The 20,948-nt window shown below is 38.8% G+C and overlaps 1 protein-coding gene across 1 annotated transcript in view; it reads left to right on the plus strand.

Moving 5' to 3' along the window:
* NKAIN3 (sodium/potassium transporting ATPase interacting 3) overlaps positions 1 to 20,948 on the plus strand; it is a 527,170-nt gene that overhangs the window by 478,467 nt on the left and 27,755 nt on the right. Inside the window, 1 exon segment of the mRNA XM_054590189.1 lies at positions 11,430 to 11,490. Within this exon segment, the coding sequence (XP_054446164.1) occupies positions 11,430 to 11,490 (61 nt within the window).

Below are 20,948 nucleotides of genomic sequence, written 5' to 3' on the forward strand. Positions count from 1 at the left end.
ATTGCTGAGCTGGCTTGTGCAAAATGTCTGCATCACAAAAGCATGTCATTAAAAAGCTTATCTTCCTTGGTAGAAGCCAAAAACCATTCGTTTTCCATTTTGACTGTCTACACAAGTGCTTCGCATACACGCAAGGGCAATAAATCCCCAAAGCCTGACTCAATGTGATGGTGTTGCTCTTGTGCATTTTTATGGTCATCAGGGAGAAAAACAACTTATTTCCATATTCATTGATTCATTTGGAGCCTAGGGTGCCAGTGGGACTCTTAAGAGATTGATCCAAATGTCTTCAAATAATTTCAGGCTTCACTTGGCAAAGGACACTTCCATAAACAGACATAACTCTACTTCTGGATTCCTGAAGGAGAAGTATGAGCTGCTCGATTAAAAACAAATAGATTAGGGCTAACTAGGATTCACACTCTTCCCAGAGTGATCTAAATAAATAAAAGGCCAATTCTTTCTAGAATTTCTTTCCCTGAGGGTCCTAAGATCCTAGACTTCTGTTTTGTCAGGCACGTAGGAAAAAACAGATGGGCATGGGTGACAGTTGCATGTAAAGGCCCTCCTGAGAGCCACAGAGAGAGAACTGTGTGTCCACACAGCCCTGCGAGATGGGACTGTCCACCTGCTGCCTGTTCTTCCGTCTCAGACTTTGCAATAACTTCCAAGGAAGATTCGCCTGCTGTCCAAACCAAAACTGACTGAACCATTGCACAAAGATGAACCTCACCCCTTCTAGAAGAAAGAGTCAGAAGAATCTCAACTGACTAACCACATAACCATGTGTTATGTGTCTGGACATTTTGTTGTCTATTATCCTGACATGACAAAAGGGCTTGCTAAATTCAGTCTTGCTGTAAGAGTAGGAAGACTACTGTTCCTTATTACAAACCATTCTATCACTTCAGTAACGTGACTGAAAATCCCTACTCCATCACACCATTTTTCCTCTCCCCAGTGAAGGAAGGAGCGTGTGTTCAGGTATACAAGTAGCTATTTTTAATGCACTTCAAATGTCTGGTTTCATGTAAACCCAACCAGTAGTCACTGCATAAGTGAAAATAGCCCAGCATCTCTTTTCTTTCTACATGTTTATATTTCCTCCATCTGTCTAAGATGGAACAGTCACTGGCTGTTCTCATGTTTATTGCATGACCCAGTCAGTATCAAAGCAAAGCAGAAACATCTATCAAGCTTATCAAATCAAGACAATAGTTATCACTGTACACGAGCAGAGCTGGCTTTTACTCTGAGTGACAAGGTGACCGATGTAGGAATCTCAGGGTTGCTAACATGCTGGAGTTCTGATATACGTCCCCTTTATCCCTGCCATACTGGTTTCCCTCCCACACTTTGCTTTGAAATATAGTGTTTCTCATCATTTATTCATTCAAAAATATTTAATGAGTACCTTTTTTGTACCAGGCAAAGTGCTGAGTGTCAGAAATGCAAAGTTGAGTTAAGAAAAAGTTCTCACCTTGCTAGCAGTGGAGACAGAGGTCTCAATAAATGGGTATAATCATGTGAAATGCACCATAATCAAGGGATATGACACTATGCCAAAGTCGGGGAAGGAGCAGATCCTCATCTGGAAGGAACCAAGGCAGGACTCTCAGAGGACATGGCCTTTCTATTTACTCTCTAGAAGGTTCCTGTGTTTAAGGACCTACCTGGAGATAACAAATGCACACGTAGCTATGATACAAAGCAATACTGGGAAATGCCATTAGAGATATAAGGACAAAGTGCTGAGACGGTTCAGACTAGAGGTTTAACCACTGGAGACATCAAAGGAAGTGGCATTTACAACCTAGCTTAAAGGATGAGAAGGTTTATGCAAGCAGAGGTATGAGAATGTGTTAGCAGGTTTTAGGGAAGCAAAGAATGGGATGTGCTCAGGGAGCTGGGGGGCAGGCTCATAGCAGAAAAGATGGAAGATAGGCCTTGGAAGCCAGGTTGAGGCAGGATTACAGAGGGCGTGAAAGTAGATAAAAAGTTCACGCGTGCTTGGACAGGCAAAATAATCTTTGTCCTCTGTTACCCCAAATTGTGAATCATGGTTTAAGGAAGAGCTTATCCCCCTCAGAATACAAACATGTTGCAGTAATGCCCACCTTAAAATAAAAACAAGAATGAACAAGAATAAAAACAAGAACAAAAACTCATTAACCTCACATCTTTTTCCACCTACTATCCCTTTCTCTGCTCTCTTTTCCTGCAAATCTCCTGTTGAAATTCTACTTTCTCTTGACCCCACTTTGATCAGATTTTGGCTCCACCCCCCACCAAAACAATTCCCATCAGGGTCACCCATGTCCTCCCATCACCCAGGCCCGTGGCCAGTGCTTAGTGCTCATTGTCCTTGACCTTTCAGAGGCCTTGGGCACAGCTGATTGCTCTCACTTTCTTGTATCGCTGTACCTCTCTGGTCAGTCCTCCTCAGTCTTATTTGCTCGTTTCTTGACTTCTCTCCAACCCCAAAATGTCATAATGTTTCTGAACTTCGTCTCTGGGTCCCTTTTCTGACTTCATTCACTTCCTTAGTGATCTGATCCAGTAATATGGCTTTAAACACCCCTTATAGATACACTGATAACCTCCAAATTTATAATTACTCTTTACCCTAGCGATTTCTCAGGGTTATATTTTTAGCATACGAACTTTAAGGCTGAGGTAACTTCTCCCCTCCCAAACCCACCCCTGGCAGAGCGGGCTTGCTTTCCTTGCTGTAAAGGTAGCCTGGCATCCTCTCCTGCAACACAGGCTGCTGTGTGTGCAGGGGTCCATCATGGCCGCCAGGGGCTGGGCCGCACAGCACAGAAAGAAGCTTTTGTTGGCCCCTGTGCTGTGACAGTCTTATGTCTCTGACCCAGCACCCGTGAAACAATAACAGGCTAAATTGTTAGATTATGAATGTAAAATCCCTAATCATGCCCAGTTCTTAACATTAGGCAGTATGCTTTCTTTTACAAAGAACTTAACACCTTAGCCTAAATAAACCACCTACAGAAGCTGCCTACTCACAAGTGTTCAACTTAATGATTTTCACAGGAATAAAGCTTTACACAGAATAAAGTGTATCCTCCTCGGCCTGCCTCCCACAGGCAGCTTTGGCCAAGGGTTTTTATAGAGTTATTTTGAAGTTGAGGAAAAATGGACTAAAAGAGCATTTTAGAAGCTGTGCATTAAATAGAGAAAATTCTGTCACTCTGTGAGGGCTCTCTTAAGGTTTAGGGTTTAAATGTTGGTGTGGCCCTGGCCGGTGTGGTTCAGTTGGAGCGTTGTCCTGTAACTGAAAGGTTGCAGGTTCAATTCCTGGTCAGAGCACAGGCCTGGGTTATAGATTCCATGCCTGGTCCAGGTGTTGCAGGAGGCAACCAATCGATGCTTTCTCCCTTGCATCAATGTTTCTCCCTCTCCCTTTCTATCTCTCTACAAAGCAATGGGAATATGTCCTTGGGTAAAAAAAATTTTTAAATAAATAAATGTTGGTGTGAATGCTGAGAAATTTAGAAGGTAGATGGGGACGTGTTTTGTTTAAGAATCCTTTGAGCTTTCTTCAAACTCAGCAATTCCCTCACCCTAAGGCTAGACCTGAAGCTTTTCTCTCCGAGTTCCCTGGATGATCTTTTTCTCATCACCTGTTTCACCTAAAAGTGATCCCTTAAGACACTCATGCTTTTAGAGATGACTCATTTCTTTGATTCATTCTTACTAGCATCCACAATTAACAGGACGCACAGCCAATGGTCCTCATCCTTGTGTCTGCATGTGTGAAACCTAAGCCTGCCAATCCTCACCTGAGGCTTGCAGGCCAAAGCAAATCAATCTCCTATATGACTCCCTCTTGCAAAAGCTAATCAATCCCTTACACAAAAAGTGGTGTTGAAATCTACTCATGTCATTTGCATTCATTTAACACATCAAAAAGATGAAATTTATGCAGTCAGAATTTTATGCAGTCAGAATTTATAATACAGAGGAAAAAAATTAAATGTTATAACTGTAGAGATGGATGGCTTTAATGGAAGAGAAAAAAAGTGTCTTTAAAATAAGTGACTTTTAAAACTTTATTAAAAGCAGAAATAATCAAGATTATCACCTGGTGTTATTTATTATGTTGTATGCCTTTGCTATTAACAAGAATGCATTATATTACATTTCTTGAAGGTAAACAGAAAGCCACAGGGACTATTTCAACTTGTATTCTAGGAAACCAAGAACACAACACAACAGTAAGCCATCTACAAACTGTTGATTAACATGATGTCTAGACAGGTTCTCAAGAGAATAACATTATTAATTAAATAGCAGCTTGGTTAATCATGGTAGCAAAAGTAATTTTGGGGATAAATATTTTAGTAGTGTGCCCATCAATAAAACGAAGTAAAAGGATGTATTTTAATTAACTTGTTTGTTGTACTTTTGAGATTATGGCTGGCAAATTTTGTTTGAGGACCTAAAATGTAATCTAATATTTCTACTATGGCATGTTTTTATCTTACCGTACCAGCTAATGGTACCATATATTTCAATTACCCAGCCAAAATTCCTTTCCTGTCATCTATCAAGAGATTATTAAGGCCCATTAGTGAACAATTGGATCTGATAAATTCTCTGTTGCTATGCATTACTCTGTTCTTTAAAACTGGATATTCTCACATTTCATTAGTAAAAAAGAAAAAAAAATCACTGAATGAAGAAAGTGCGCTGGCATTACAATTAAGAACTTGGTCTTAACTTTTTGTCAGCCAAAAGAATTATTTAGGAAAAGAGAAAAAAATATTGACAAGTTCTCTCCAGTACATGGATGATGAATCTTTTCAGAAAACACAGTAACCCAATATTTTTAGAACAATCCATGGCCTTAAAACTACAGAGAAGAAGTAAGTAATATAAGTAATAACATATTTCTAAAAAAAAAATTTAAAGGAGTTTGCTCTCCTTTGCCTTTATAAAAGTATAGATACTTCTATGGTCATCATCTTATGCAATCCTTCTAACTTGCACAACGTCTTGCCCTAACCCTACCACTGCACTTACTCAAATCATGAAATCAAGATTTGCATTTGTTTTTCATTGTTAGCCAACTGGGGAACCTCTTTCTGTTTAGCTTAGAGTGGAACTTGTTGCATTGGGATTGTTAAGAAGTTTCCTTAAAAATAAAAAATTATTTTATATTGTAAAGTTTTCTTAGAGGGTTCTTAGATTTGTATCCTTAAATGTGTAAATAATGCAACACAGCAATTTATGGTACACCCATTAGCAGTTAATATTTTCCAGGCCTCTTATAACAGCTGGAAAGCAAAGCAGAGGTCGGTGGGGTAGATTTTGTTTTAGGTCAAAATTTTTTTATTAGGATGGAATTTTTTCAACCCCATCAAATCAACTCTTCATATTGACATGTGAAAACAGTGTTTCAGCATTAAGTTCACTGAGCTGGCTCTCAAGGGGCCTTCTCATCAATCCTCTGGCCTTTCTTCCAGTAAATGCCAATGAACCAACCAGTAAATGCTGATGGGCCAAGCACGCCAAATAGAATGAGCTCATGTTAGAAGGCACCAAAATACAGTCTCTGTCAAAGAGGCTAATAATATACTAATATATACTTTTGATATCATTGTCACCTCAAAAGATATCAGTGAAGACAAAATAATTTAGCTTCATTTAAGTCAATATAAATGTGTAGGTAGAAGTGTTATTTTTTTCCTAAAGAATTATACCCTATTAGGAAATTAGAAAAATAATAGTAATTACAGTATTGAACTATCAGGAAGATCTTAGCTTTATACTAGAAAAGTCCTATAGCACTCAATCAAAATATTTGATTTATCTTTACCTACCTCCCACCAATACAAATGAAAAAAAATATTTCAGGAATTTTTGAGAAATTTGAGAAATTTCCCTTCACTTACCCTTTCCCTTTCACTTACCCAAGTTCGCTGTAAAATATATATATATAAATATATATATATATAAATATATATATATATATAATTGAAAGACAAGAGCTATCAATTAACTGTGAACTAACTATTCAATAGCAACTTCCAAGATAAAATAAGATATATAGCATCTAAATGTCAGGCTGTAACCAAAGTAATAAAGCTAGTTCGGGAATTTTTCTATTGTAATTGCTACCGCCCTTTCCTTTGCAACGTAACTGGGAGAGGCCCATGGTACCAGTCATCTGAGTCACACTGGACAGGAGACCTTGATCTGCCTGGTTGTCAGTTGGTCTAGCTCTACAGCGTTCAAAAGAAGTCTGATTTGTCTCTGTTTATGTCTCTAGAACTCATGTTATCTGAACTCACTAAACTGTTTTTCAACCAAAAGGGTCATCTTCAAATTAAGTTATCCAAAGGAGGGCATATGCATTCAAAGAAGTACATAAAATATTCCAAAGTGGAACACATGTATTGAAAGGAATGAACAAGATGATCCATGGGAGTATGAGGAAACAATATTACCTCTATATCTACTTATTTTTATCTAAAAATCTAAAAATTGGCCTTTAACAATATCTAACATGTGGTTTAACACTGGTAGCATCACTAAGACTATAAGTAAGAAATTCACATGTGTGACTGAGTTTCTAGACTATCCTGTGAGGGGCAGGAGATCTACTACATGATGGGATTGATGGACATGTTGAGTGTATTGAGATAAATTACAATTTTTTGTGCTGAGTTAAGTAGATTTACACACTATATTCCATATTTTTAAGAAAACTAATGCTCACAGAATGATCACGTGGCTTATAACTTTTCTTGTAAGAATCAATCCATGGATTGAAGGTAAAACTAGTTATGGACACATAAATGGAAAAAATTTAAAAGGCAGAGCTAACATATCCTCAGCCTAGTATAAGCCCTCTGTCAGCTATAATACAAAATAAAAAACAATGATGATATAATCAAATTAAAAAGACAATATTCTCAGAATTTATGTTGTCAAGAAATCTATTAGAAATAAATGCTGTTTAAACTAATTATTTTCTGCTTATAGATCCATATTTATAGTAGATGTGTGAAAACATACACCAGATGTACAAACACCAAATCAATGGTGGTAGTTGTTTCCCCAATATTAAAAGATGGTATTTCCTGAGAGGAATTAATTGATATGCAGATAACTTCTCGAAGTTTCCTTTCAAGTCTTTTATTTTAAATCAAGATATGATTTTACTTTATATTATTATAACTTGCATCAATATCACTTCTTCTTCCCCATTGTAGCCCACTGTGCAGAGAGTTACTGAGAACTTAAAATACAAATTCACAGATATGGCAGGCAGAATTATGGCCTCTCAAAGATGTTCATGTACTAATCTCCAAAAAGGGAATGAACTAAGGTTGCAGATGGAATTAAGGTAGCTAATCACGTGACTTTTAATGAGAATATTATCCTGGATTATACAGATAGGCCCAGTGAAATCACAAGGGTCCTTAAAAGTGGAACAGGATGGCAAAAGAGGTCAACCAGAGAGGTGGCAGCAAAGAAGGAGTCAGTTCAAGGTTGCTGGCCTTAAAGGTGAAAAAAATTGGGCCACAAGCCAAGGAATGGAGGCACGCCTAGAAGCTGAAAAAAGGCTGGGAAACAGATTTTGCCAGATTTTCCAGTGCAGCCATGCTGACACCTTGGTTTTATCTCAAAGAGACCCATTCAGACTTCTGATCTCCAAAACTAGAGGATAATAAATTTGTGTTGTGTTAACCCACACATTTGTGCTAATTTGAACAGCACCAACTGAAAATTAATACAAGAAAGTTCTTGAGTTAGATGTACACATACACACACAAACACAAACCTAAGAGGAAGCCCACCAAGAAAATAGAAAAATTATTCACTGGCAGATGCCTTCCAGTATATGGTTTATTAAGAAAATATTCCACAATTATGAAGCCATCACTCTCACCTGCTGACATTAAAAAAAAACAGGCAATAAGCATGGAAAAAGCTTGTATATACATAACATAAGGTAGCATACAAATTCATGGAAAAAGCAGCAAGTTAATAAATGGGTAAAGGACTTCTGCAAATAATTTGGAAAAAATATAATTGTCTAATAAAATATGAAAATGTTTCAGATGAAATAAAACTATTACAAATTAAGTAAACGAAAAGATACCATTTTGTCTATTATCTGGCATACATTTTTTAAGAGTGTGACAAAGCAAACATTGTCATTCACTGCTGTAGTAGAATGAAATGTATTATTTATGGCACTTCTGGGAATCAGATAATCCAAAATATAGAAAAAGCATTAATATTCATTATAATAGTATTTATAATTTGAAAACAATATTCAATAATAAGATATTGCTTAAATATATTATAGTAAGTTTGTTATGCAAATTTACACAGTTATTAATAATTAAGCTTATGATAAGTATTGACATGAGTCATTAGAATATAACCATGGCATATAGCAACTATGAGAAAAAGAACTGGAAGAAATCCATTAGGAAGTTTTTAGTAGTAGGATCATAGGCCATTTCTTTCTTCTGGATGCAGCTAGGTTATTGAATGAGCTGGACTTGGTAGAATACAATTAAAGGCATTTTATTCTTTCTCCCACTGCCCCCTTAAGCACACTTTTTAGCCTCAGTCTATCCCACCCTTTGTATCACATTTCAGGCAAAACTTACAGCTCTTTTAGTTCCTCATAGATGTTAAAAAGTTCAGCCCGTAATAATAAAAAAGATAAGAAATTTAAAATGTTGCAGAGGTTATGGAGAAAAGGAAACCCTCATACACTGTTGGTGGGAGCATAAATTGTTACAGACACATGAAAAACAATATGGAGGTTTCTCCCAAAAAGTAATACTAGAACTATCATATGATCCAGCTATTTCACTTCTGGGTATTTATCCAAAGAATACCATAACACTAATTTGAAAATAGATACGCACCTCCATGTTCACTGTAGCATTATTTACAAAAGCTAAGATATGGAAACAACCTAAGTGTCCATGGATGGATGAATGGAGATATACACACACACACACACACACACACACACACACATTTATGTATTTATGTATTTATGTATTTATTTATTTATTTAAATAGAATACTACTCAGTCACAAAAAAGAATAAAACCTTGTCATTTGCAAGAACATGGATGGGCTGCGAAGGTTTTATGCTAAGTGAAATAAGTCAGATGGAGAAAGACAAATATCTTATGATTTTTTTATTCATATGTGAACCCTAAAAAACAAAAACCAGCCTGGCTGGTGTGGCTCAGTGGATTGAGCACGGGCCTACGAACCAAAGGATCACCAGTTCAATTCCCAGTCAGAGCACATGCCCAGGCTGCAGGCCAGGTCCCCAGTAAGGGACACTTGCGAGGCAACCACACATGGATGTTTCTCTCTTTCTCCCTCCCTTCCCTTCTCTAAAAATAAATAAAAAAAATATTTTTTAAAAATAAAATAAAAACAAACTTATAGATACAGAGAATAGACTGGTGGTTACCAAAGGGGAGGGGCTTCCTGGGAGAGTGAAATGGGTAAAGGGGTCACTGTACGGTGATGGATGGTGACCGGACTTCCAGTGGTGATCACTTATACTGTATGTATATGTTGAATTATAATATTGTACACCTAAAATTTATATAACATTGTATACCAATTTTACCTCAATTAAAAAAGAAAAAGTCCAGCCCAGGCCAGGAACTTTCCTCTATTTAAACTTTCCTCCTTAGCCTGGGTCTGACTTCAACTTGGAGGCAGCAGTGGGGAAGGAACCCATCGCTGCTTTCCCCTCTTCTCTCTCCACTTCTCTTTTTTGGGTCAGTGCAGGGATGAAGTAAGAGGAGCGCTCATGGGAGAAGAGATAAGAAACAAAGTCTCCGAACCAAAGGCTGGCTCAGTTGTAATCTAGTAGGAGGTACTTTCTGGGTGTAACAGATTCCGATTGCAACTCTTCCTTTTGTGGGTGTTTTTGTGGGTTCTTCAAAAATCCATCCTAATCATCTTTTAGAGTCCTTTCAGCTATTTCCCTAGATGATCAGCCTCTTTAGCTGGTGCCTTGACCCTCCTTGCGCATCTTTCATATGCCAACTAGCAGCATTGTTCTGAGGCCACTTGCCCCTGGGAGGAAGTCCTCTGAATGGGGTCCCACTCCAGAACAGCACAGCCAGTTTCCTCCAAAAGGCTTTACCTGCCAGGCAAAAGGGACCATACAGTTGACTTGCCATGCCTACTCAGCCATGTCTCTTCATACTCTGTCACCAAAAGCCTATTTAGCCACAGCCCCTCAATTTACGACTTCTCCAAATGTGAGTTAGGTGCCAAGCACCTGTGTTCCACCATGTCTCTGGTTTCCTGAAACACCCCTCACTTTGGGTGAGAGGACCTTTCTGTACTCTGACAACTCTCTCTATGTAAGTCTTTGCCACTGTAACCTCTCACCCTCCTCCAAGGGTCTTCTTGGCCTTAGTCTAGACAATCAGAAGGTGGGCTATGAGTTCAGAGTCCTAATCTACCTGGACAGTCACAAACACCAGCTATATATTCTCTGCATTCAGCCTTTGACACTGGGACTATCAAAAAAGTTTCCTTCCCAATGTTATTTTATAAGGGTGAAGGAGGAACAGACTTTAACAATGGAGAGAAAGTCAAGAAGACAGACTCTATAACAGCTTTTGAGGAACCTCTTTTTCATTAAAGTACTTAACAGAGTAATTTTAGACTAAACTAGATTCAATGACAATTTTGTCCTCCAAGAATTACAGTGTCACTGGCTCCATAGAATAAAAATTGGCTTCTCAATATAAGCGAAAAAAAAAATACGGAAAGCTAGAAAGCCTAAAAGGACCTGCATTTATTTTTTTAACCACTAGTATCCAGAGTATAAATCATCTCATCTATTTTATTTTATGACTAATACCTGAAAGTTAATGCTATTTATTGTGCTATAATTAACAAAACAACATGGCATTTAAGTAGAATTTACATTCTCTGAGCATTTTAAATAACTAAGTAAATGACTGGTGTTTAATTTGTAATTAATGTATTTTTATTCCTTTTTGGTTATTAAACATTAAAATAGTTGTAGTAATAATGAGTGCAACTACAAATTGGTCCATAAATAGTCAAAACTTAAAAATATATGTTCTGAGTAATACATGACTTTAAAATGTAAGACCTGTATTTCCCAAATCAAAATTTAAGTGAAATATCTAGAAATTGGGTTTTTTACCATTCCTGTACACTGTTCTAGAAGGCTATTAAAATTGAGTAGAAATGAGAAAACCTCCTTAAAAATCACAATTATTGTTCAAAAACAAGATTTTTTTCTATTACAAATTCATAGATGTTATTGTTATATACTCTATCTATTGGATTATATAATAACTCTTTAATTATGGACATTTGACATAGATTCTTAAAATATGTTTTTTTTCTCTTCTTTGCAGTTGATTGGTTTTGTGTATGCCTGTTATGTGATCAGTATTTTCATGGAAGAAGAGGACACCTGTAAGTATTGCTGCTAAGTCTCCTTGCACGTTGATTTTGGCTGAGATATAACTGCCAAAACTAATCATTATACAGCTATGAAATCATTCCTATTTGGAATTTAAAATGACTGGACTCATCATAGTAAAGTTACAAACAAACATTTACAAACCAAACTGCACTCAAATAAGATGGCACTGAGTATTGAAATTTGCAATCCAAGTTGTGTGGGAGGCTTCCCAGAGACACTGAATCCTATGGATTGCCGTCATATCATGCCTTAGTAGCTTTTCATCAGAGGCCTAAGCAGTATGCTGAGCAGAAAATTCGGGATTGCTTTATCCATCACCAACTGTAAGTATGCTGGCTGCAGAATTTTGATTTCTGACCAACAGCAATAACAACAATATACAACAATACACATTATAGCAAGATCTATATGTACATAAACTATATGAAATGTTCTGAGAAAACTAAATCTGAACAACTTTCAAGGCAAGATGTAAAAAACAAAGAGAGAGATGCTGAAAAGCTAAGTAATCACATTTTAACAGAACCCTAATAAAAAGACATATACATGATTGCGGGGGGAGAGGGATATAAGGGGGTTAAATGGTAATAGAAAAAATACAATAAAAAATGTTTTTAAAGTACAAAATATCAAAAAAAGACATATGCAATCTGAAGTTGTATTTATAGAGATTTTGCAACATAGGTCAACAATTGGCATTTATTAAGCACCTACCTGCTAATGTACAAGGCACTTCTTGGCACAACTTTGTTATGGGCTCATGCAATACCAAAGGAAATTTTTAAATTTACTTAGAAATAATTAGCCCGGGCTGGTGTGGCCCAGTGGATTGAGTGCCGGCCTGCAAACCAAAGGGTCGCTAGTTCGATTCCCAGTCAGGGCATATGCCTGGGTTGTGGGCCAGGTCCTCAATAGAGGGTGTGCAAGAGGCAACCACACATTGATGTTTCTCTCCCTCTCTCTCTCTCCCTCCCACCCTTCCTAAAAATAAATTAAAATCGTTTAAAAAAATAATAAAAATAATATTAAACAAATCATACCCAACCGTATCAGAGATTTGGTTATATCATTGCAGTAGTACTATCTGAGTTGTAAAGTTGACTTGCAAAATGAGGATAAGTTTCTAGCTAAACATTATAACTTTCTAAAACACACTCCAAAGGGATCTGAAGAATGCCTCCCTCCAAACCGATGTAGTGTATGATGCATAACCTGGAATCCAGTTGACAATAAGCTCTCATCTCAATTTACTTGACCAAATGGAATAAATATTAAGCCCTAAGATGAAACTCATCAGGCAGTGAAAACATGCAAACAGACTGCATCACATATTTTATGCTTGCTTGGGGGTATTTTTTTTAATGCTAGATGAGCCAGAAAGTTTCTGACATTTCAAAAGTGCAGCTGTAATGACATACTTCCCACTATGAGGTTAACATTAAAAAGACTATTTTTGGGAGTTCAATTAGTAGTTAGTCCCACAATCTGACAATGTTAATGTACCAAAAGCAGCCTGTCTCCAACCCACAACTAAGACAGGCAGCACAGCCAAAAACAATTGACTGAGTATGAACAGTTTTAACTGGACTCAGGACCGAACAGAAATGAGTAAAACTGGGAATCAATAAATACTTTTAAAAAATGTAACAATGAATGATAAACCTCAACTAAATCCTGTGTGGTACTTTTGAGAAAGTATGGAAAGAATCCTTTCTTTTCCTCCTCACTGAATTGGTTGGAGACTCTCCCATGACTCAAATGCTTCTTCCTGCCTTATTGTGTACGAAAAAGAACAATCATTAGTCTTTATCTATTAGTGTAAATAAAGAAAGGGCTTTTCTTTGAGGCCTGTGATTTAAAGCAAAGCTGGGAAATGCAAAATGGCATGCAAAATAAAAGGCGCGTCTAAATTGGGTAAACGTTTTTTTGACCTTCTACTAGCCTTCTTTTGGAGTATTAATGTCAGTGTATGTGGATGGTATGCTACTGGCAGATATTATAGTTCCATTGACTTTGGTGTTTTTAATTAGCTTAGGTTTCTCTATAGAAATCTCTGAATCAGCTACTTTAATGCCCATCAAACTGGGATTGAGGCAGCTGCTAGCAGCCTATTCCATTAATGGTTTAATTCTAGTGTTTGTTATTGGGGCCATACATTAAGTTACCGAGAGACATCTGGACACAGTAGTTGCGTTACCGTCAATTCAAATAATACTCAGAGTCTGAAAGAGTCTTGGGTGCTCAAAACAAAGTAAATATGCCCTAGACCCACCTGACATGATAATCTGCTGGAAGAGAGATGACAGGGAAAAGCAATCACAAACCTTTTAGTCTGATAGTTCTCAAGCAAGGGTAATTTTATATTTTTTATTGATAGAAGTAGGAATCAAAAGTGCACTTGTAATTGAATTGTCCCAGAGTCTTCAGAAGGCAGATGTGAGCAAAAAGAAATCTATGAAACCAATTGCAATGATCTCATAGACTAGAACAATTTGTGCCAACACTTAGCTTTTAGGTGCAATAATGAACTGCCCTTTGGATATGACATTCCCAACCCACAGCCAAGAAGACATGTTTTTTTGAATTGTTTTTCTAAAAGCAAAACATAAAATAAGGAAACAACACTGCTAGCTTTCCAATTTGTCCAGGTATACTTCTGGAAAGCTTATTCTGAAAGGTAACTGCAAATATATAATGTCATGTCACAGTATTTTGGCAGACAATGTATCATTTATCATTTCAATTCCTATTCTAACTAATGAAAATCTCTGCATTATTCAGAATGCAAAGTTAAGCCTTGCGCTTCGACTGAAAGCTGTCAGCCAGCCTTAAAAATTAATAACAGGTACCTGCCTTTCTCCTCTGCATTGCTAAGGGATTGTATGGGACTAACATTTCAATGATGGACATTGCAGAAGGGTTCTAACTGCTTGAAAAAATATTTATTTCCAGCTGCTCACCTTCTTCTTTACTTCTCAGCCTCTTTGCTCACTACTTCCTATAAAGACCATGATTGCAGGCCAGAGACAATGAAATAAAAAGCTCACAAAAGGAAGAATGCTGATAGGTGGGGGTCAATACTGTCTATCATTCAATCTAATGAAAAAGCTTTTTTATATCTCTTTGTTTCTTTTTAAAATATCTATCAATCTCTACGAGCACTTCTGTGAGACCAGGATACTTGGAATGTATAACCATAAGAACCTGTCAGCAACTTGTTTGTGAATCATCTACTGCTGAAAACGAACTTGTGGGCTTGTTACTATCTTGTCAACTTTACTAAAAAGAATGTTTTAATTCAAGGAAGTGTGGAGGTAAAGCAACTGATGCTGAAAACAGTATTGACTTGTATACATATTGCCAGAATTTCCCAGAGGATCTGTTGCTCTGACTATTCCTGATATTAGCTTGCCAGTTACAACTGGGACATCTGTTTAGGCTCACAAAGGCCAGTCTGGGTTGCATATGTTGAATGGTGGGAGAAAAGTATATTGAAGACCCTAACGATTTTAAAAAGGAAGTGAACCCCCACATGTGGGTTCAATATTTTTACAATGAACAACTCAAAGTAGCTCTTTGTGCAGCCATCTGACCCTTGCTAGTATATTTTTGGGGAACTTTTCAGTGGAAGGAAGCATGACTATTGGAAAAATATTCCACATATCTACTCTTTCTTGAGGCTTCCTGCAGGCCAGTGTTCATGTATTTGCCTGTCTGCCTATGAGTTCTTTTTAATAGGATAAGGTGATATTTACCATAGAAATGATGTGAATTGGAAATAAAAATAACTCCAATCTCCTCCTAATAATTTAGCTTTGTAATGTATGGAGAAGATGTAGAGAAGTAGAGTGACCCAAAGGTCAGGCAGGAGGGGAAGGAGTGAAAGCAGAGAAGGCCTAGATAATCCTCAGGACAGAAAACAGGATTGGCTGTCTTGTGAGCCTTGCAATATTCACATATTCAACAGTAGAGGGACAAAGGAATTTTGTAAGTCAAAGATGGAGAAATGCATGCGACTCAGGTAAGGGCGAACCTGTAGTCATAGTATTTGTCCAGTAAGCCATTAAAAATCTACTGGTTTTCAGAGAGTATTTCTTTCAGTAACTATCTGACAAGTTGCATGTAACTATCCTCACCACAGTTTAGATTTAGAGCCTGTAGCATATCCCCTAATTTACCTAAATGACTACCAAATAGTGACAGAATTACTAGCGATTAGAGTAAAATATCTATGAGGGCAGCAACTTTATTTTGTTCCCTGATGTAACCAAGAAGCCTAGAAAAATGCCCAACACCCAGTGACAAAATGTTTGTTGAGTTGATATGTTAAAAGCATTCTCTTGGCCCAGCAACTTATTTTTCAAAATGTATTTCAAGATCCCGAGATTTTCAAATCTGATAAAATGAATATGTCTTATGTGTAGAACATAGTGACATGCCAGGTGCATTTACAAATATGTGTGTATGGCAAATGGAGATCTTGTCTCTCTTTAACAGAATTGGAAGGAGTTTTTGTAATTTAGAAAGTCAAGATATAGGGAGGTGGATTAAACTTCCACTATACCACATCAGAGGAAGAGCTTGAGTTTGTTGATTCTTGAACAAGACATCTCAGAGGGAACAGGGACTTGGAAGCTAGATGCACACACAGAGTGAACCCAAGCACAAAATATGGCCAAGGGGACAGGCGTACTGTCAGAGTCAGGCCCAGCAGGGCGGTGATTTTGGCCAGCACTCACAGGAAGGTAGAACAGCACAGAATAGGGTCCTAGTTACAATGTTAAGATTCAGACATAAAATTCCAGTCCTTTGGTAGGTAACCAAGACAGTCTCTCAAGAAGAATATTATAAACACCCAAATACTCAAAACAGGGAACCAAGGGGGTACTCTCCACAGAAGCAAGAGAGCAAGCCCTTTCACCAGAACCATCTCCAAAGTCAGTGCTAAGCTCGCAGTGGAGTGGAGCCTAGACTAATGCCTATCTCACTGAACCCAGAATCCTGTACTTGAGCCTGACCAAGGACTATCTCCAGCCATAGTTTCTACTCTCTTCACTTCCCCATTTCCAGCCGCATCTGTTTTCCTAAGTCCATGAAGCTCTTCCACACCTCCTCACCCCACGCTTTTTCAGAGAGGCCTTCTCTCTGTATTGACTCCTGAACTTTATACACCTTTTAGATCTCAGCATAACTATCTCTTTCCAAATGTGACCGCTTCCTTCTCACCCTCCCTAGGCTAGATGAGGGCATGTGTGATATACTACTATATGCTTCCATTGCACACTGCACTAGGGAACATTTAACACAACTATTATTTTAAAAGGCATGGTATGCCCAGGGCTCAGCCCGTTTCCTAACACAATGGGTACTCTATGCAATAGATGTGTGAGCATTGGATGAGTGACGATATGAATAAATGGACCATGATGGATGGTTAGGATTTCCATTGGTAGAGATGCAAGAGGAAGTTCTTCCTTTTCTATTCTCTATCTCCATTTATATGAATGACCATGCCTCACACAAACTACAACCTTGGGCACGTTCCTTGACTCTTCCCTCATCTAGTCAGTCACCAAATGAGACACTTCACCTCCCTTCAAGTCACTAAAAGATTCCACAAGCTCTTTAGCCGTCTTCCTGAAGACACCTCATCCCCATGGCTCAGTAGGCCTAACCGTGTCTCCAAACCTGGGCTCAGCTTATTTCCTAACTAACAGGGAACCCCACTTGTAGAGGATGGGGATTATGTCTGACCCACCCTACGATCCCAGGACCTCACTCAGTATCTGGAACATCACAGGAAATCAGTGAATATGTATTGTACAAAATACATAGTAGGGGAAAATGTTCCCATGTCTTTATATTATTTTCCATGTGTCTTTTCTCACACCTTATGAAAATTTAAATTTCCCATTCCATGCATCATAGAAAAATCTGATTAATTTATAATAGTATAAATGGTTTGTGCACTTATACATATTCCATGGAAATTTTCATTGGCTTCCAAGTGAGGGCTATTTTGATAGAAAATTGACACCAACAAGCAGAGAACACCTACACCCCAGAGAGGGGGTGTTCATTTTCTAGGTTTCCACTTGAAACTTGAAATGGGGGATGTTCTTACTCTACCAGGACCTATCTCTGTGCCCATTAACAAGAGACACTACCTGTGAGGGTGTCCCAAAGGCACTCAGCTCTACAGGTGACACGGAGTGGCTGGCGGGTTATCTCAATGTTCAGTCAAGCGCCTCACATTTTCTTCCTCATTCATTTACAAATGGCAAATGTTGGCAGCTGTTTCAAAACATCCTGATCTCTCTGCTCCAGATTAATAGTCGATGGAGTGTGATACCTGGCCTCACCCCTAAAGCAAGCTCTCTTCCCCGATGCCTGCCTGGCTCTCGCTGCACTCCGGCTGCAGGCAGATCAGAGCTCCCAGGTCTCACTGTGACCAACAGCCCCAAGCTGCGTGATGTGTCCTCCAGTGGAGAAGGAAGAATGAAGGATCTGCCATCCAGATGGCGCAGAATGGAAGACAAGGGATTTGAGAACTGGATGTAACTACAAAGGAGCAGAGTAACCAATGTAAAAATTCGCACCCTCAGGGCAACAGAAACGCACAGGGAGAAAACATGGGCTATACGAATTTTACGTGGATCCTGTGCAATGGTTTTACTCTGGATTATCAGTGGGAACACTTAGGAGCCCAGTAGGCAGAGCAGCCGACAGTGCGCTGAGTCCCTTGTGATTCCGTTTTATCCTAAATCCAATACCTTTATCCCAACCCCAGGCCTACCCTTCTCAGTCCTCCCACTGGGCTAGTTCTGCCGGCCCACAGCAGGCGCCTTGACCCCTCATTCTCTGCATCTGTCCCTGTGCTGCCCGCTGACACGGAGAGAAGCACATGCCTGTATCCACTGCCCCTGGGGCAACTGCACACCGTGACACATAAGCCAGCCACCTGCCTTTCCATCCTCTCAGTAGGTCCTTGCCAGCACCTCCTCCAGGTCCCTTAAAACTGCAGGCTTACTCTTTACACGCCAGAGCTGAAGGCCTGTGTCCTTGCTTTCCTTGGGAAAGCGGGATATCGTCCCCCTGGGGTGGGCTCAGTGAGGCATTGGGGGCTGCAGGAGGCCCAGGAGAACCACAGTCCAGCAGTCGCTCCCTCACAGCTCCGGGGAAAAGGTCAGTGGCACTGGCAGGCACGTAGGAACCAGCACTTCGCAGCTGCGTCCAGCAGGGCCGCCCCTGCAGCCCCATGCGGTGTTCCGGGGCGTCTGTGCCTGGGGAACGAGCCCTGCTCCCTCCCCCAGCTCTCCAGATGGCCTCCTCGCTGCCCTGGGCCTCTGTTCCCAAAGGTTCCTACTGATGTGTGAAGACCCCACTCAGGTTACACTGTGACCCAATGACATCCTGAGATACTGTGATCCCGGTGTGGAATGTGAACGAGTCCATTAAAAAACAAAACAAAACAAAACAAAACAAAACCCTGCAGTCTTAGAGTTTCCTACTCTCATTTCAAAGACTTGAGCCCTTACTCTCATTTTAGGGACAAAACAATGAAGCCCAGAATGACGATGTGATTTTTGGCACCTTTCTCCTGCTCTACAGCTAAGACTCTTCACAAAGAAAATGAAAGCCAGTAGGCGTGGAGTCCCACAGGTTCTCGGGGCCTCTCTGCCATTGGAACTACCTTTGTTTACCCACGATTTTTTCCTCCTCCCGTAGAAAAAGGGGCCTTCATTCTGCCTGTGGCTTTTGTGGCTTTTATGTCTATCCCTCTCACATATTCTGGGACCTTGCTCCATTAACTATTTTCTCTCTCTCTCTCTCTCTGTCTCTCCCTGTACCTGCCCAGTGTCTTCCTCCCACCGGATTCTTTTTCTTCCTTCAGTTTATGAATAAAGTCACAGAGTAAAAGAAATTACCCTGACTCCCCTCCTGGAATGCATTCCACTTCCCTGTGTCATGCTTTTCTTCCCTCCACAATCAGACTCTTTAAAATAATTTTTTTCCATTACAGTTAATGCACAATGATATATTAGTTTCAGGTGTACAGCATAGTGATTAGGTATTTATATAACTTACAAAGTCATTTCCACCACAAGTCTAGCACCCATCTGACACCATGCATAATTACTACAACATTATTGACTATATTCCCTATGCTGTACTTTACATCCCCATGACTATTTTAATAACTGCCAATTTGTACTTCTTAATCTGTTCACCTTCCTACAAAGTAGCCCCGGCTCAGTGTTCGCTCTCTCGCCTCCCATTGCACTGTTAGTCCGCGGCTGACCCGCCTCCTGTCCCATATTATCACTGAAAATGCTCTCTCAGCCGCCAGCAATGACCTTTTAATTGTCAAAATCACTTAGATCTTATCGAGCTTTATTATAATTGATGGCTTTGGTCACTGTGGACTGCTCTTTCCTTGAAAAATTTTCCCCTGGTTTCCAGACAATCCCATCCTTTTGACTTTTAGCAGGCAATCCCATCTCTTGAATAGCATTTATTTTACCAATTAAAAATTATTTCTAATATCCTTATGCAAATTAAGCAGATTTCTGATGCAGCTGATGGTAAAAAATTTTGAATACTTGCCCTGGCTAATTTTGGAATGATGATTTTTCATCAAGTCCTTAAAATGCTAACTTGCCCTCCTTAGTATATAGCTTATAGTCACTCTGTTACAATGAAGCAGTTTAAGTAAAATCTGACAGTAAAACAGATATTCATCCCTTTTAGGTAACAGAATGGCATATAATATTCTCAAGAGCTATATTCTTAGGTCAAATATTTAATAGACATATTATTTTATAATTCCTTTAAGAAATGTCACATGAGTAACCAACAATAAAAAGTGTATATGGAATACTCATTTTAATGTACTTTATCGTAAGTACTTTATTAACCAAGAGAAAAAAATGATTTAGTTTTGTCTCTAGGAGCAAAATTGAAACTGGAAATCTAAGAGAAGTTTTTAGGAGTATTCACGTAACTTGAATGCCAGCACTGCCAACATGGAAATAAAGTTGGGGAGAAGTAAAAGGTATATCTCTCCTTCTAAGTTGTTTAAGATACACAGTAAATTGCTTCTGAATCATACCTAATAGCCTTTCCATTTTGTCCACATTTTTCCTCAAGGCAGGATATCTGTCTCTCTTTCTCCCTCTTGTTCTTTTTTGATCTTGCTCTTTCTTTGATTGTAAGAACAGAAGGTCTACATTGAAATGCATGGTATATCCGAAACACAGCTGTCTTTGTTACATACAGTTCAATCAACTGCAAAACTTGTAACACTTCCCAGTCCTTATTCATTAATACCACCTTCACAAACTTTGTCTTAGCTATGTATCACCCTGTTTCAGAAACTAGCCAGCTATTCACTAAACCCACTTGTTCATTGTTCTCCTAACACAACTCCCATGAAACTGTGTTCTAG

Source organism: Pteronotus mesoamericanus, unplaced genomic scaffold (genome assembly GCF_021234165.1).
Source record: "Pteronotus mesoamericanus isolate MK-2021 breed Mesoamerican mustached bat unplaced genomic scaffold, CSHL_Meso_final scaffold_174, whole genome shotgun sequence".
NCBI lineage: Eukaryota > Metazoa > Chordata > Mammalia > Chiroptera > Mormoopidae > Pteronotus > Pteronotus mesoamericanus.